The sequence below is a fragment of the Mycotypha africana genome, assembly GCF_025528875.1.
Source record: "Mycotypha africana strain NRRL 2978 chromosome Unknown BDF20scaffold_3, whole genome shotgun sequence".
NCBI lineage: Eukaryota > Fungi > Mucoromycota > Mucoromycetes > Mucorales > Mycotyphaceae > Mycotypha > Mycotypha africana.
In genome coordinates, this window is record NW_026515727.1 from 1,327,456 (window position 1) to 1,344,591 (window position 17,136).

The 17,136-nt window shown below is 38.4% G+C and overlaps 5 protein-coding genes across 5 annotated transcripts; 1 reads left to right on the forward strand and 4 right to left on the reverse strand.

Moving 5' to 3' along the window:
- Window positions 1–176: 176 nt before the first annotated feature.
- Window positions 177–1,983, forward strand: BDF20DRAFT_905333 (major facilitator superfamily domain-containing protein; the record flags this gene model as incomplete). Its single annotated transcript, XM_053083151.1, has 5 exons — window positions 177–383; window positions 450–572; window positions 646–971; window positions 1,057–1,354; window positions 1,444–1,983. The coding sequence occupies 5 exons, from the start codon at window positions 177–179 to the stop codon at window positions 1,981–1,983; spliced, it is 1,494 nt and encodes a 497-aa protein (XP_052938199.1).
- A 646-nt stretch (window positions 1,984–2,629) lies between these two features.
- On the reverse strand, window positions 2,630–5,406 carry BDF20DRAFT_816923 (ras guanine nucleotide exchange factor domain-containing protein; the record flags this gene model as incomplete). The annotated part of the gene is made up of 4 exons (XM_053077207.1): window positions 2,630–4,722; window positions 4,813–5,109; window positions 5,182–5,257; window positions 5,338–5,406. The coding sequence occupies 4 exons, from the start codon at window positions 5,404–5,406 to the stop codon at window positions 2,630–2,632; spliced, it is 2,535 nt and encodes an 844-aa protein (XP_052938200.1).
- A 413-nt stretch (window positions 5,407–5,819) lies between these two features.
- BDF20DRAFT_911502 (uncharacterized protein) lies at window positions 5,820–8,482 on the reverse strand (the record flags this gene model as incomplete). Its single annotated transcript, XM_053083829.1, has 9 exons — window positions 5,820–5,970; window positions 6,252–6,344; window positions 6,414–6,625; window positions 6,708–7,047; window positions 7,119–7,375; window positions 7,462–7,665; window positions 7,730–8,096; window positions 8,182–8,383; window positions 8,449–8,482. 9 exons carry the CDS (start codon window positions 8,480–8,482, stop codon window positions 5,820–5,822), a joined length of 1,860 nt encoding a protein of 619 aa, XP_052938201.1.
- Window positions 8,483–11,698: 3,216 nt separating this feature from the next.
- On the reverse strand, window positions 11,699–12,415 carry BDF20DRAFT_816073 (Gti1/Pac2 family-domain-containing protein; the record flags this gene model as incomplete). Its single annotated transcript, XM_053077127.1, has 2 exons — window positions 11,699–12,147; window positions 12,244–12,415. Coding segments are annotated over 2 exons (621 nt in total), but the record flags the coding sequence as incomplete, so codon positions are not given.
- A 1,068-nt stretch (window positions 12,416–13,483) lies between these two features.
- BDF20DRAFT_905334 (hsp60-like protein) lies at window positions 13,484–17,028 on the reverse strand (the record flags this gene model as incomplete). Its single annotated transcript, XM_053083152.1, has 2 exons — window positions 13,484–15,110; window positions 16,961–17,028. The coding sequence occupies 2 exons, from the start codon at window positions 17,026–17,028 to the stop codon at window positions 13,484–13,486; spliced, it is 1,695 nt and encodes a 564-aa protein (XP_052938203.1).
- Window positions 17,029–17,136: the final 108 nt, after the last annotated feature.

Genomic DNA, 17,136 nt, shown 5'->3' on the forward strand with positions numbered 1-17,136 from the left:
TGAGAGAAGCACAAATACAAAAACAGTATAGTCTGTATGCTCTGCTTTTCTATTCTACAAACTCAAAAAAAAAAAAAAAGAAAAAAAAAGCTTTTCAGATATATATAATCTTGGGATCAACTTGTAGTTTTCCCCTCTTCTTTTTTCATTCCATTCGTAAGACCAATAGCATACACATGTCGCTTCAGAAAGAGGAGGTAGCTTCAGAAAAAATACAGCAAGCTGCCGACGAAAAGCATTTGGATGATGTCCACGACGTATACACAGACGAGGAAAAGTCAATTGAACTTTCACCCGAATTAAAAGCAGCTGAAAGATCGTTGATTCGCAAATTGGATTATATGTACGTTATGCCATGTATTGCAATCCTAAATTTCCTTCAGGTAAATGATATAGTAAGGTTAAGCAATCTAAGAATTCCTTTTATTGACTATGAATAAATGGAATAGTTTTTCGACAAATCCGCCCTCAATTATTCAGCTGTGCTCAATATTAAAGAAGATACCCATATTACAGATAGCCAATTCAGTTGGCTTGGTTCAATTTTCTATCTAGGTTATCTATTTTATCAAGTATGATATTTTGCTAAGATTTACACGCTTCAGAGAAAAAATTGTGCTAATATTTCACTTTTATCAACAAAAGGTTCCCAATTCCTACTTCATCCAAAGATTGCCTATCGGCAAGTATATGGGTGCTCTTATTGTTATCTGGGGCGTAGTTCTTACTGTTACTTGCCTAGCCAAAGATTTCTCTCAGCTAGCTGCCCTTCGCTTCTTACTCGGTTTCTTTGAAGCTGCTATCTATCCTTGCTGTATTATGATAATCAGTTCCTTATATCGTCGTAACGAACAAGCTGGTAGAATTGGTATGGTTTATATCTGTAATGGTATCGCTATGGCAGTTGGCGGACTTGTTGGTTATGGCATTGGTCATATGATGGGTGTAAGAGGAATGAACGGGTGGCAATGGTAAGCGCAGTAACTATTCACTCTATTAAAATCGTTCAATACTCATTCTCAATAATCGCTTTTACTTACTACATCAACCGCTCAGGATTATGATCATTCTCGGAAGCGTTACCATTGCTTTTGGTATTTTCTGTTTCTTTTTATTGGTCGACAATCCTAAATCCAAATTTTTATCCCTAACTGAAGACCAAAAGAAAATTGTTCAGATCCGTACTCAAGATAATGCGACAATCATCACCAAAAAAGTTAAATTCCATCATATGCTAGAAGCTCTCAAAGAACCCAGATATTATTGCTTTATTTTCGCTTCTCTGTTGTTCAATTTGCAAAATGGTGCCTTGAATACATTTAGTTCTATCATTACAGTTGGTTTCGGTTTCAAGGTACAACAGCAGTTTAACGTTAACTTCTTACCTTAATTACATATGTTTGAGGCTCCTCAAATAACCTGTCATTGTTTTTCTTTTTATAGAACTTGGATGCTATTTTACTTACAGTACCATCCGGTATTGTTGACTGTATCTACATCGTTATTGCTATCTGGTTCAATCACAAATATGGACACACAATTCATGCTGCATCTGTCTTTCTCGGTATTTGCATCCTTGGTTTATTATTGCTCATTGTCATTCCTGCTCCCAAAGTGAAGCTTTTAGGGCTGTACATGTGCTGGTCATTCTGCGCTGCCTACGTTTTATTCTTGACTTCCCTTGCAAATAATGTGGCTGGCTACACAAAGAAAATTTTTTATAGCAGTTCAGTCATAGTATTTTACACCATTGGTAACTTTGCAGGTCCTCAAATGATGCTTGCAAAGCAAAAACCCCTGTATCTTGGTGGAATGATTGGTTACATTGCTGCTGACATCCTCTGTATTGTTCTGCTTCAAATATCCAGATACACTATGGCTAAATCGAATAAGCAACGCCTTGCCAATCCTTCTGAAAAAAAGATTGACGTTAATCAAGATTTGACTGATAAGGAAAACCCTCATTTTATATACAGATTATAAAAGGAACACATGTGTTCTTGTCAAGTTCTTTAATATACATACACTACTAATAGACACATCAACTTAATATCAATTTGGGAGCAATAGTCATAATAATAATAAAAGTAATCTGCTTGTTCATTCCTATTGACTGTAAAAAGTGAAAGAGGTTTCATTGCTTTCAGCTCAACTAGTAAACATATTGAGTTCTTTACCAATCTTCCATGGAAACAACAACGAGCTTTACTTCAAGCTTATCCACTAAAACTTCGCAGAACCTTGGATATTCAACGGAGAAACAAACATAGGACAATCAATCCACGCAATAATCGTTTCATAAACAAAAGGCAGTAAACATGAGGCTCCACAGGTGATCGATTTTACAAAGGTAGGATTATAAGATAATGCCTGAATTTTGCTTTGAGACGTACTAGTAAGACAATTTTTGATTTAGAAGATGCTCCTGTGCCCAACTGAATAGAACATGCTTGGCGAACCAAAAGTTTTTCAAGTGTGGAAACTGTGCAGAGGCACAACAATAGGTATTTAGACAGATATACTAGACAAAACACACTTAGAAAGCTATGAAAAATAACAGAGAAACCTTCAGCAACAGAATAAACCCTAGCTTTTACAGTTTTTATATATCAATATGTACAGTAATATTTCAGTTTCTTTCAGCAGCAGCTCTAGCTAACTTTTGCGCTAACGCTACTTTGAAATCATTATTATGAGTAACTGAATCAGCATCATTGGATACTGGAGGTTTTGGAACTGGTCTAGGAGGTACAGAAGGCCTTTGCGTGCTCAAATTTGTTCCTATTTTGCCGGTACTATGAGAGGTTGCCACATGTATATTCTCTTGATCTTCCCTTGACAGTCCAGAACTCACTGAAACACTTCTCTCCATACCTTCATGTATAGTAACAGGTCTAGCGCCAGCCCCCACGTCACTTCTTCTAAAGTTTGAGAAGAATCCATTTTGTTGTTGTTGTGGCTGCTGCTGTCCGTTATGGATGGGTTTGCGCTTTTGCTCATCTTCGATGTCATCGAAACTACCGGGCCTACTGCTGTCACCTCCATTAGATGTGCTCAAGGTATTCATCGACATTGAACCAGTACTGAATCTAAGATTGGAGCTAGCATTACTGAATACGGAACTGGTGCGGTTCATATTGGATGAGATATGTCCACCACCAGCGCCGCTGCTACTACGAGATCCGTAATAGCTCGTGTTACTATATGTCTTCGGTTGCGGTGGCTCTCTCAAGTTACTCAATTCATCTACTGTACTTTGGCTCACCCAAGAGCGCATTAAAATATATTGAGTTGCCATTTTCTGTTGTTCTTCCAAATTACTATTATCATCGTCATCACCGTCTATGCCCACACTGTTCACACTCACATTACTGCTGGTATTGCTCGTGGATGAATCATTGTTGCTATTGTTACCTCCACCAAAAATATTTCCACCGCTGAATCGTTGTATTCGAGATGCTCCTCGGTGCAATGCATTGGATAATGCAGGTCGAAAATGATGCTTTTGGGAGGACTTTAAAAAGGCATGTGGTAATGTGGGGGTATATCGAGGGCCAGATTGAAAACGATGCATTGTATTCAGAACATCGTGAATACGTGGTTCGTCCTCTGGCTTCATTGTCTTCGCGTGAGGAGATGATTTGAATGCCGCCAAAAGATATGTTATATCGTGAATAATAGTACCCAAGAACGGAACAGTAGGACGGGAATAATGCTCATCACGAATAAGTTGCACACTTTTACCGTTGACAACCGTGGTATTGACCATGCCCATATGTTCACGATAATGTCCATAATTGTTGGCTTCTGACATGAGATCATTCAGTGTCTCTAGCTTTGTTGAACTCTTCTTTGGTATATAAGACCATGTACGCTTTAATCTTTGTACAGGTGGTGTGTTAAGGGCTGAGATAATAGCTTTTAGTGTTTGATAGTTGTTCAGCTCCAGACAACGAGAAGCTACTTTGATCCAATAATGAATGAGTTGTGCACGCGCTGATGCCTCTTGAGGTAAAAGTACAGAGTGTTCAATGCATCTTGTGATATAGTTGAAAAAATCAGTTGAAGCAACAATACGTGGATGAGGAGTTTTGGTAGAATGTTCGAGTAATGCTTGAGGGGGTATAGCGCCAAAAATAGCGGCCTCAATGAGAGTAACTTGGTATGCAATAACATGGGCTCCAAATTGAAGTATGCTGGGAACAGTGGCTGCACTCATATAGATCGTCCGTACACCATTCAACGTTGCCTTTAACTCTGCTAGTACTCTTAAATATTGCGCAATCGTTTGATCTAAAGCACTCTCTGTCATTGTTTCCAAGTGAGAATTATCTCCCTGTGTTAATGACTGTTTCCTTGCCCTACAGTCTCTTATCTTCTCCTCTAAATCGTCTACCTTTGCTTGGAGCATACGGTGAGTGGTTAACAACGGCGGTGCTGGTATTAGGGGAACATGGTCTGTCATTGTCGACAAGGATGGCACTAAGCTATCTCCTGCACTTGTTTGTGCAGGTACTAGATAATCAGGATCAATTTCTCCTTCTGCTATTATACGAACTGAAGCCGTATTTCTATTGCTAGTTTTATTGGGAAACTCTGTTCGAGGTCTCGGCGAAGGGGATTGTACCGAGCTGAGGTGAGAGTGTTGTTGTATCGGCGGTAAGCTTGTGGGCCTGCTATCATAAACACGTGGTTTAATAACTATTGTGTCCGTTGAATTGTCTATTGATGTAGAACCTAAAATTGATTAGTGGTTCAACACGGGATAATCAAAGTAAATAGCCAGATACACAAAGTCATTTTCCAACTAACCCTGCAATTCCTTATCAACAGTGGAGGAGGAATAATTGGAAGTTGTAGGTGTGTGATTTGTAGGCGAAGGAGGGCGGGAAGTTGTTTTACTAGGTTTTGGCGGTAGAACTGGTTTTTGCATTTTGGAAGGCTTTGGCGGTAACGGAGGCCGATTTATCTTAGAATCACCTGTAGTTTGTTGACTAACCGTTTTGAGTGCTGCAGGTGAGTGGTTTTCAATAATATTCTCAATATGTATAAGACAAGTCCTCATTGTCGCCAGTAATTGTGCATAATGCTTCGGACTTGATACAATTGCTATAAAATATAGACTAATAACGTTAATTCATTGCTGAAAGATCAGCTACAAAAATCATAAATGTCTTTTACAAGAATGTACAAATTTGATGTCATTTAAAGCTTGAATGGCTTTTTCACTGGCTACTGTAAAAGCAAAATACGCTTCCTATACGAGTATTAAGGCAATGTCAACGGAACACTTTTATGTCTCTACTTGTCATGGGGCTAAAGTTGACCTGAAAATACCTTTATTTGCCCTTTCTCTTCAAATGCAATAGCTGAATTCAAAGCATTGCTAACTTGATCATCTATCATTGGGTTATATATACTATCTGGAAGAACTTTTTCTGAGGAAACGAGAGGTTAAGATACTATACAAAAAAAAAGTAAAGTATTGAACTTTACTTTTCTCCCTTTATTGTTTATGTGCAATATCTCGTCTGCGGGAGATACAACAATATGCAATCTATCAGATAAAAAAAGGTATTCGAGAGAAACAAGGTGTTTTTACTTTAAGGTCAAAGATGGAAAGTAAATTTGCAATATGATTAGACCTTACAGCCCTTTTCGGAAGTTGAACATAAGTACAACAGCAATACAGTCTTTCGGTTCAGTTTCGGACAGTATTGAGGTGATTTTCAGATTAAAGAACAAAAAAAATTGGGATTTTGTGTACAATATTTTTGGATATTATTGATAAAATGTAGACTTACTTCCTGTAGAGTCTTTTAAGTCTCCCATCGAGGGAAGACAACCACATTCGTTGTGGCGCTTTGTGATTGACGACAAAATGGGTCAGGTCTTCCATGACCAGCCCAAACCTCTTGAGCAATATGATACATGTTTTGAGCAGCCATAACATCACGATTCCAAAAAATACTACAATTTCAGCAAAAGAGTATTTGATGGATTTCTCTACTTGGCGTACGAGAAACGATACTTTCTTACATCCGACGATTTACACGAATTACAGATCTATACACAAATTGATGTAAATCAGAGCTTTGAACTATGATTATGATCATTTGCAATTGATTGCATACCTTTGACGTACGGAATTCATCAATATCTATTACTAAGCCCTTGTTTCTCTTTAGATTTCAAATGCTTGTATATTTTTGTTTGAAACACCGGCTTGCAAACCTTTAAAGCGAACTTACGCTCCATTGGTTAACCCATCACCAAACAGTACCAGTGGCATTTTCGACTTATCGCCAAGTTCGAATGACCTTTTGTACGTATGATGATTATCCCTAGAAAAGTGAGAACACAATTATTACAGTAACGCATACTGTGCGCATCATTTAAATCATTCTATTTACATGATATTGACTGATTGATGAGCTATGCCGGGATTTCGTCGATTGTTTTGCTTTTTACGTTTCTTGTGGCTTTTTTTACTCATATGCCGTGATCTCTTCTGCGGGTTATACTTCTTTCCTCCATTCAAAAGGGTGGTTGTAGCATACTCTAAGGATACTTGTCTTCCACAAAAAATTTTCCAGTTCAGCTCTGCGGTTCTGTACCCATAGAACTGATGCAAAATATTCATATGTGCGCACATATACTGTATATGATATATGATCACGATAGCGGCTACCAAATCTTGTTTTAACAGATGGGATGAGTGACTCTATAGTTTTGATACCCTGTTGCTGTTTCAATTCTTCTTCCATCTTCATCCTGCCCTTATATCCTATGGATTGGCAACACTCTCTAGTTGAACACTTCCTGACATCTGTGCCTCCATGGTACGAAACAAACGCATTTTTGCGCCCGGGGTCTACAGCACAGATTTCCTCTTCGGTGAAGTCGTATATGCTCAATTGTACATTTCCAATGATGCTACTGGTAGTCTTTCTAGCAAAGGCAATCCGACATGTGTATCCGCCGTTATAGATGCAGTTGATGAACATTTTATTTTTACCTGTAGGTAAATTAATGAACTCTTCAATGCTAGGACAGCAATATAACAGATCTGAATTAGCCCTTCCCAGTTAAAAATAGATATAATTCAACAAGTTTACCTATCTATTTTGAATATTATGAAGCTAAAGTATCGAAAGAACCTTGAAATGTAGTCAATTTCTGTTTCGTAGTCCAGTTTCGTCAAACGATCATACGGAAAGAAGTGATGAAGGTTTTGAGAATCCAGTTTTATGAACCGCCATTTCATACTTGGGTTTGGAAACATGGCGAATTTGGTCGGTGTCAAACGGGCAGGAAATTGATGGCCAACAATGCCAGAGTTTTGCAGCTTGTAAAGCTTCGAAATCCAATTGCTCTAATACATCCCTGAAAATCCTCGTACTACAGCATAATATAATGGTAGAGGGGTATCAGCATTGAGGGATTAGAGGAGACAAATACTTTGTTGGCTAGTATGGTTGGAAGGCGGTTTCTTATTAGATTTGAAGCAGCATTTAGGGGATGCTCCATCTCTGTGATGAACGGCATAAACTCTCTAGGAGCAGTTGTGGGATTGATGTTGAAAAGTTGGCCGGCTGGCTGAAGAAGAATGTAATCAAGGAGCTGATTATAAACAAGGTCTTTGATAGGGTCAACATTGAAATCCTACATGGTTATGGTTGCAAATTTGGTGAATTTAAATATATATATATTCATTGGTAATACTTACAGGGTAATGAAGGCGAAGATAATAGATAAAGTATTTTGCCACCGTGTCTTCAAAGTTCTCAACATAATAGTTTTCATATGTTGTGGCCAAAGTGATAGATGCTGAAGATACAATCTGGCCGTAATATGCCAAATAACCACAATATACTGAAAGATTGACTTCATGATGATGTATCAAGAGCGTATAATATGCCTCTGCGAAACCTGTCATTTCAGGATAACGAGCCTCCACATCTTCAATTCTGGCACTTCCATAGACGACCCGACAGACAGTATACCAGAAGTTTTGCTCAAACAACGCGTTTGTTACATGCTTATGATACGTAAGAATGTAATGGTTGACAATGAATTGAGCCTTGACATGACCACTGTTCACAGAAAGGCTGACTTTTCCAACACATGTTCATGGCAGGATTCGTAACAAATGTTTCTAACGGCACTGAAATAGTGAACCTTTCAAAACTACCCAATTTCCTTGTTATGGTTTCCTCCAATGTCCCTTCATGATTGGGGCATAATGGACTTCTTTTGCTTCCATGTCCGAGTTCTCCACATGACTTGCACTTGGTAGTGTTCGTGCTGGAAGATGCTTTTCGCTTGGTTTTTGCGCGTTTCTTACCTTTAACAACGTTTTCGGAATCTTTGGTTTTTTGGCCTAATACAATATTTACAGTATATTATAAGTTTTCGGTAGACATAAGAAATACTAGGAATTCATACTTTTCAATCTTGTTTCAATTTTCGGCAGTTTCATCATCGAGAGCAGCTAACTTTGCTTTCTTCTTTTCATGAATGAGAGCTTCAGCTTCGGCATCGAGCTTATGCCGTGTCATAGGAGTATACGAATTTACGTAACTTTTAAGAAAGAAGAAAAAGATGGAGAAAAAATAAAGGAAAGGGAAAAGTGAGAGTAGTTAGATGACAACAATTTTCTGACAACATTTATCACTCTATTACTGTTTGATATTTTGGAATGGTGTAAAAAGTTATCTGTTTCTGTATGCTCAACAGAATCTGCAAGCAGAGCTTTACACTCAATAAGGTCTATATTTTGGCTCTTCAAAAGGGGCTCTAAGACGAAAATATGTAAAAGAAGGGTTATTTAGGCTGCTATGCTGCCACTTTTAAAGGTGCTTTAAGCTGAACAGCTGCCATAAGTCCCATTTAATTCTAGCAGTGCTTCAAACAAATTGCCAAATTTGTCCAATTTTATCTAATGAAAGAGTCTTATTTCCTTTTGAAAATAGTTCGAATCTGAAGCGAAAAAACAGTAATGGTAAGGCTTTCCAAGAATACCCAAAATTCAATTTGCTTTGAAGTTGGTATATATTAAGAAGTGTTTAAATTACATTATGTCGGAATACGCTGGTATTATACCATAAATGAGAAGACTTACTAGAACACTTTCTTTATTAAAGAGGTGACAGAAAATTGCCGAAAAGGAACAAAAATGACGCTACAAGGAGCGTTTGATTTGTAAATAGCAATACTAACTATTGCAATGATAGCATTAGGACTCCACATATTTGAAAAACCATTGCTCTCATACTTTATTCTATCAAAGAAAGCATCTAGTCCTCCGTTGATGTCCTGAAACCGCATGTTGAACAACCCTTAAACACTGCTCCTTGAGTGATATAGAACAATATAATCTGCTTGCAATGTCGCAGCAGTCCGAGTCGTTGAAAAGCTTAACGCATAGGGTAAATAAACTGCTACTGCTAAGAAAGCGTCAAGGAAACTTCAAACAAAAGATGTAAATGAGACAAAGAAATATGATAATACATTGAGTAATGGTCAGCATACTTGGGGCTCTCATGCGAATAGGCACTGTTACATCAATGCAGCCAGACAAATATTGCCTCTCTTGAGACGAAAACAAAGAAGATTAGTACTAAACTTAATGGGCTCAACAAACTAATCAAAAAAGGCGAAGCATGTAAATATGTTTGAAGAAGAAGAAGAAGAAAGCCAAATCTACATGGAGAACTTCGTGAGTATCATATAGATGAGTCCTCAGCAAATGCCATATATTGCCTGTTTCTTGGTCATTATCAATGTTGTATGAGCTGCAGACCCAGCTTTAAGAGTGCTCACCTCCAATCGTTATTTTGCTGTGGCAAATTATTCATCCGTTTTAGTTATTATTGAGTGAGGGCAGCAACGTAGTATTATCGTCTTCGATATCTTTGACTGTTTCTTAGTTGCAAGAGCTTCAATTTTATGAAGGCAACTGTCGCTATAGATGATACGTTCGATTGGCGTAAACAATGATTAGTGCATATGGTGTCCCATTTACTGTCAAAAGATCCGTAAAAAAGGAGGAGATAACAAAACCTATGGGCATCTAATCTTTTGTTTTCAAAAGTTCCTTCTGATCTGCTGAACCGTGGAAAATAACTATGTCTACTAGCGCAACAACCGAATAACTAAAAAATGAGTCAACAAAGCAAGCAAACGGTATGAGAACTGTTTTGGATCCATTCAGAATAGAATAACACCAATGGATAATGTACGCTGCGTAAAACGTTCGTTAAAAAAGAAAATGGATAGATTTTAAGCTTAATGCACGAATAAAATCAGGAAAAGGTGTATAACATTAAACGAAAACGTGCACAAAACCTTTTTTTTTTTCTACAAGTACACCAAAGACATGATCTACGTGCATTGTTCATATGTCAACCTTAATCTCTGTTTGTGACATATGAAGATCAACTTACGTAAGAAAAGCAGAGTAATTACTGTATAATCAATGACGCTTGGCGATAACAGAAGAAATGAAAAAAACTTTTCAAACCTTTTCAAATCTTTTTACACTTTTTTTTTTTCTTTTTGACGGTCTATATATATTCAGTAAAGAAAGGAAGCATACGTATAATATAGATTTACATACATTTTTATTTTAAATTCTTTTTTTTCTGGTAATACACTACTTCAGCATCAAAGGACCCATATTATCGCTGTCATGTAAGTTGGTATAAAGACCATTTTGATTTTGTTGTTGCTGTTGCTGGGGATCTTGAGAGGACGTCATGAAGAACTGAGGCATTTGCTGATGTTGGTTTGCAATAGTCTGACGATGGTAATAGTTCATCATATCCGAGAGCCCAGTACCGCCTCCACTGTCATGGTTAGCAGCAGCAGTTGAGCCAGCACCAGTCGTACTACCTTCATTCAACGTATTTGAATCATTATCATGACTTATAGAATGGCGTAAAGAGGAAGAGCCAGCAACAGAGGTAGCATAATCATAGGGATGATCCATATTAATGGATTGTAAAATATTAGTAGCCGTATGAGCCGTGGGAGAAGGGGAAGATGAAGAGTTAGGAGTGGTGTTGGTATTATGGCTGGCGGCGGCACTGTTGCCATTCTGGAGGGGATGAACAGGATTCAGCAACTGTCCTATATTGTGTGATGCATATCTTTCGTTTTGCTGTTGATCTTGGTAGGTGTCATTAGCGAGGATATGACCGACGGAATTATGCCTTTGAATAAAAGAATCTGCAAAATTATTATAGCGTGAAGAGACGGAGGAAGTAGAGTAATGACGTTGATGCTGCTGTTGTTGCTGTTGCTGTTGCTGATGCTGTTGTTGCTGATAACGGGAAGCAGGAATCATGGGCGTACTAGGAGAAGGTGATGGTATCGTTGCGCTCAAATTGAAACCTCCATTGGTGGTTGGATGGGTGCTATTGTTGGTATTATCATTGTTATAAATATTTGGTATAGATAATGAATGCTGGAAATTAGTTGTGTTTGGTGAGTCTGAGCGGCTGTTGCTATGATTATTGGGGTGCTGGTAAGGGTGGTGGTACATCACTAGCTGTTCTTGTACACGAATATTTCCAACCGACATACTGCGTAAAGAATTCATGTTTGTAGTAGAGCGGCTAGCATATCCTGTTGATGTGGACACCTCAAGAGGGTACTGTTGTTGGTGTTGACTGTCATTCTGATCAAAAGTAGGCTCAACCAAAGGAGGAATCCTGAAGTTTTGTTTCACAAGAAGTTCTGGGGATATTTCCAGGCTTGCAAGCTCAGGCACGGAGGAGGGCGCGCGTAACTTTTCTTGCAGTACTTCGTTAGGGTCATAGTATGAAATCAAGTGCTGAGCGACACCGTTTACGATAATTGACATGGTCTTCTTTATCAACCCATCTTCTTTAAACCTGTACGAATCGGATAAGCTTCCGACTAATTGACGTTCCTTGTTTCTATCAATAGAAGCACCACCACCACCATCTATGCTAAAACTTCTCCTAGCTGCTGCCAATGGATTCTCTATTAAACTTGCGTTTGAGGAGGTTGACAAACGTTTTTCACCCGCTTGTTTCTTATCGAGTTCCCTATAAATTAGAAAATTGCCCAAAATACGAGAAGGGCTCCAAACTCTACCGTCTGTCCAGCGCTTAATGCCTAGTAATGTATTTTTTTTTTTGGTAATAGATTTTCGATAGGTAAAAATGAGAAACTTGGTCTGCTGTTTGATAGTTGTTTCCTTTCTCTCTTTACCTGATTCTCTTTCATCGAAAACGAAAATTGAGCCTGATCTAATCATTTTACGTTCCCTTTCCTGCAATCTTCTGCATATTCTTGGTAATAAGCCTCTACGACAACCTTCAAAAATCAACAGGACGTCTTGGGTCGTTTCGATGTAACCATGGAACGTTTCTGTGACCAACATTGTACTTTTAATTCTTTGTTATTTTTTACAGGTGTCCAGAAGTAAGGCGAACAAAAGATAGATAAATAAATATAAAAAGAGAAAAATAGGCGAAAGGAACAAGGGGATTATTTTTCCACTTTCAAAATAAAAAAGGGGTCAAGCGAATTATTTAAGAAAAAAAAAAAAAAAAAAAAAAAAAAAAAGGCAATAGGTTTTCTGGATTTCTTTTTTTTTGCACAGGAAATTGAAATATTCTTTTTTTCGAAAGCTGTTTCAGTCTGTCCTTCTGATTTCGTTAATGTCAAAATCTGAATGAGTTTTTGGAAAAGGTCAAGTCTTATATTCTGCTTTGTTGCAAGTAACTTTGTCTAAAAATTGTTTTTTGTCGGTTGGAAATAGTGGTTAGTGAAGAGAATTCAGCAAGTAAGAGAGTGTGCTAGGTAGAAGTTATTTGACAGGCGACACGTCAATTAGGCAAAAGAAAAGAAGAAAAGAAAGAAAGAGGGGAGAGAAGAGGCACTAAATAACAAAAACAGAGATATAGACGCTTTTTTAGTAAAGTGTAAGTATCGGTCACTAAGGGCTTGACAAAAAAGATTGGTTACCATAACAGAAGTGGGGACTATGTCACACTTTTTGCGGAGCAATTTGTGGCTGCTACTGCCATAAAGATTTGTTTGTGCCTTGCACAAATGACATTCTGCCCATTGATATTACTTTAATTTTAAATAAGAAATGCCTTCTTAATCTCTTCCAATATGTGTTTCATCCTTTGTTTGAGCTGTTTAAGGTAGCCATTTACGGGCAATTGACTGCAATTACAAATCTACATTTCTATGTAAAAAGGTTCATTTCTAAACACAGGAACCAGTTACGGCGTTTCAAATTTACCCCGGATTCTTTTTTATGCACGATGAGCGCTTTTTCCAAGGTTTCAGGATTGTTAACCCGAGTTAGATCAAATAATCCCACAATGGATTTTATTGTTAAAAATGTATAAGTTGTATGGAAGAATAGAAAAGGTGAATAGATAATAAAGGTATAATTGTTCCACAAATACAGAATTCATGTATTATTGTTGTTTTACTACATCATACCAGGCATTCCAGCAGGCATACCGCTGCTAGTTTTGGTAGGAGCATCAGTTATCACGCATTCAGAAGTTGTCAAGAGAGAAGCTACACCAGAAGCATCAACGAGTGCAGTACGTACAACCTTGGTGGGGTCAATAATACCACGTTCAATCATATCGCAGTATTCACCAGTAGAGGCATCATAACCCCAATTGATATTATCTGTTTTCTCCAAGAGTTTACCGCTTACGACAGAGCCTTCACCGCCTGAATTGTCTACAATGGTTCGGCAAGGATTTTGAATGGCTTGACGAATGATATTGATGCCCAACTGCTGATCAAAATTGGCCCCCTTCAAATTGCTGAGTGCGTTGGCGGCCTTCAAAAGCGCAACACCACCTCCAGGAACAATACCTTCTTCAACAGCTGCTCTCGTAGCATTGAGAGCATCGTCATAGCGATCCTTTTTCTCACCCACCTCCACCTCAGAAGCCCCTCCAACATGGATGACAGCTACGCCACCAGAAAGCTTGGCAAGTCGTTCTTGCAGTTTTTCCTTTTCATAATCAGATGTGCTAGGATCGGCAATAACACCGCGAATTTGTTCACAACGTTGTTCGATGGCATCCTTTGAACCAGCTCCATTCAAAATAGTAGTATCCTCTTTTGTAATAGTGACTGAGCCTGATGAACCGAAAAGTTCCGGGGTTGCTTTTTCTAACTTGAGGTCGGCATCGTCCGAAAAGACAGTGGATTGAGTTAAAACACCAAGGTCATGCAAGATGTTACGACGATTGTCACCGAACCCAGGAGCTTTGACTGCAGCTACTTGAAGCTGACCACGGAGCTTGTTCAAAATACAAGCGGCCAAAGCTTCACCATCTAAGTCTTCGGCAACAATCAAAAGAGGTCGTCTTTGAGTAGCGGCCGCTTCTAATGCTGGCATCACATCGCTCAATAGAGAAATTTTCTTTTCAGATAGCAAAATAAGTGGTTTTTCGAATTCGACACGTTGGGATTTGGTATCGTTGATGAAATAAGGGCTGATGAAACCGCGATCGAATCGCATACCTTCTGTCACATCCAATTCATCACTCATAGTTTTACCAGCCTTTACAGTAATTACCCCTTCTTTACCCACTCGCTCCATGGCCTGGGCAATCACATCACCCACATGTTTATCGCCATTAGCAGAAATAGTGGCTACTTGAGCGATTTCTTGAGGAGTGGTGATAACCTTGGAATTTTGCTTCAAGAAGTCAACCACTGCACTCACGGCCATTTGAACACCACGACGAAGGTCCATGGGATTGCACCCAGCGGCTACATTTTTCACACCTTCGGCAATAATGGCACGAGTCAAAACAGTAGCAGTAGTTGTACCATCACCAGCCACTTCGTTCGTCTTGTTAGCTACATCTTGAACAAGACGAGCACCAAGATTTTCAAATTTATCTTCCAGTGATATGGCCTTAGCAACAGTAACACCGTCCTTGGTAATTTTAGGAGAACCATAAGGCTGCTCTATCAATACATTGCGACCTTTTGGTCCCATGGTCACAGCGACAGATTTGGCCAAAATGTCAACACCGCGCAAAAGCTTAGCACGAGCGTCTACGCCAAATTGAAGCTCTTTATGGCTTGAGTACGAACGACGAAGAACACCAGTGGATGCTTGAGATAAGGTGCGGATCTTGGATGAAAAGATCAAGCGATTCATTTAAATATAATATAGCTGAAAGAAGTGCAATGGGGGAAAAGAAATGGTTGTTCCTGAACTATTGCGGCTGTGAAAAAAAAAGACAAAATTAAGACGAAAAGGTTTAACACGCTTTAATTATTTGTCGCTCTTGACGAGCGATCTCTATCGTTTATTCGTTCTTCTGGTTTCTTGTCAGCCAGGAACACCACGCATTTTAAAGCCAGGGCTTAATCGAAGGCACTAGAAAGATGGCTAATGTCGAGTGGTTCTGGTGGATATATGGAAGAGAAAAGAACCTTCTTTAGCCCATTACTTTTTTCTTTTTTTGGTAAGAATGGAACGTAGTACACAAATTGATTTGACGTGAAAGAGTACTCCATCTATCATCAATGATGGCGTTAATTATTAGTCGTTCCTTGCGTGTCTGGAGGGGCAATCTATTTCCTGGTTTCTCCTAGGAAAAAAAAAAAGGATCCATTACTGATTTAACATCAAGTGCATGGTTAGTCAGTTGTCGTACTTTGTCTATTAAAATAGATTGATATGTCATGTACTCGCATCCATGTAAAATTACTGTATAGTGAATTGTAATACGTGTTCTTGGAATGCCTAGCTGCGTCTGAAGGGGTTTTTAAAACGGCACAGACAGATTTGTATTTTCTTGAAACTATGAAATCATCAATTACAGCATTGACATTCTGATAAACTGCAATACAATAGTATTGTAAAAAATGAATACCTCAATATTTAACTCACTAGTTCATATCCACTGGTAAATTATTACATTTCACAAGATCAGACAGGCACATAGAACTAAGGAACCTTTAATTCCAGTGGTTAATTGTCTTCTTCATGAAATACACACCTATTTTTGTCAAATAAGTTTATGACAACTGTGTACTGTGCAGCAATATCTTTATCAGCTTTTTCTATGACAACCTTATTAAGGGCTTACTTCAATTTCGCTGAAAGAGTTTCGCATTATTACTATCAAATCTGACAGATAGCACTGTGAACAACACAAATATCTCACAATCATTATTTTTGCTTTCCATGCTTCTTTACCCATTACCAGCATCGCTGACTAGTCGAAGATTAATGCAATGACTATCTGAGCACCACTTACCAATTCCATCCTCTCTTATAAGGCAATATATATCAGAAAATTGCTTTCCTCTATTGATGCTCATTTGCACTGAATTTTCGTCAGGAGGAACCTAAAATGCTATCAAGAGCGACCCTTATTTCAATTTCACATTTGTTTTCGTCATTATTTTTGCCTGCCTTCAAATGCATTGCTTTTAAATCTAAAGACTGCCGTATGGAATTTATTATATGCCGGTTACCGCCAATTTTTAAACAGATACCGTTCATCATTGAAAGGCAATTATCCTGGCCTTTTTTGCTCATTTTTCTTTGGACCAGTAAACAAATGGCTTTGGACCGAGATAAATGCTAGCAAAACGCTTTAGGACCAATGCTACGACAACATGAAACCGTCGAATTGTACGGTTTATCGGTAAAATGTCTCTGAGCATATGGCAGACGAACTAGTACACAAGTTAGATTGAAGAGAATTGCGATTTAGTATTAGTTAGTGTCAGTTATGAGTGTATCCTTAATAACAATTCTTTTCAACCACTGTTAACGTTTAGAGAAAAGGAATACTTTTGTTCTTCGTGTTATAACGAAATGCCGATCAAATTACGGGCTGATGGCCTCATTGGTGTGGCATATGTGCGACATAAAACACTTGAGAGATCACAATTCTCTCGTTCCTAGGGTGACACACTTGCACTTGACTGTTCAAGCATACTCGGTAAGTATGCGCACAACGTCAGTTTTTCGCCTGTCATATCAAAGAATAAAACCCAGCATAATGAGGATCACCTGTGGTTCTTATAATAACAAATTGCTTACCTGACCCGTTTACATACGAAATAAAACCTTTGTAAACGCATCTG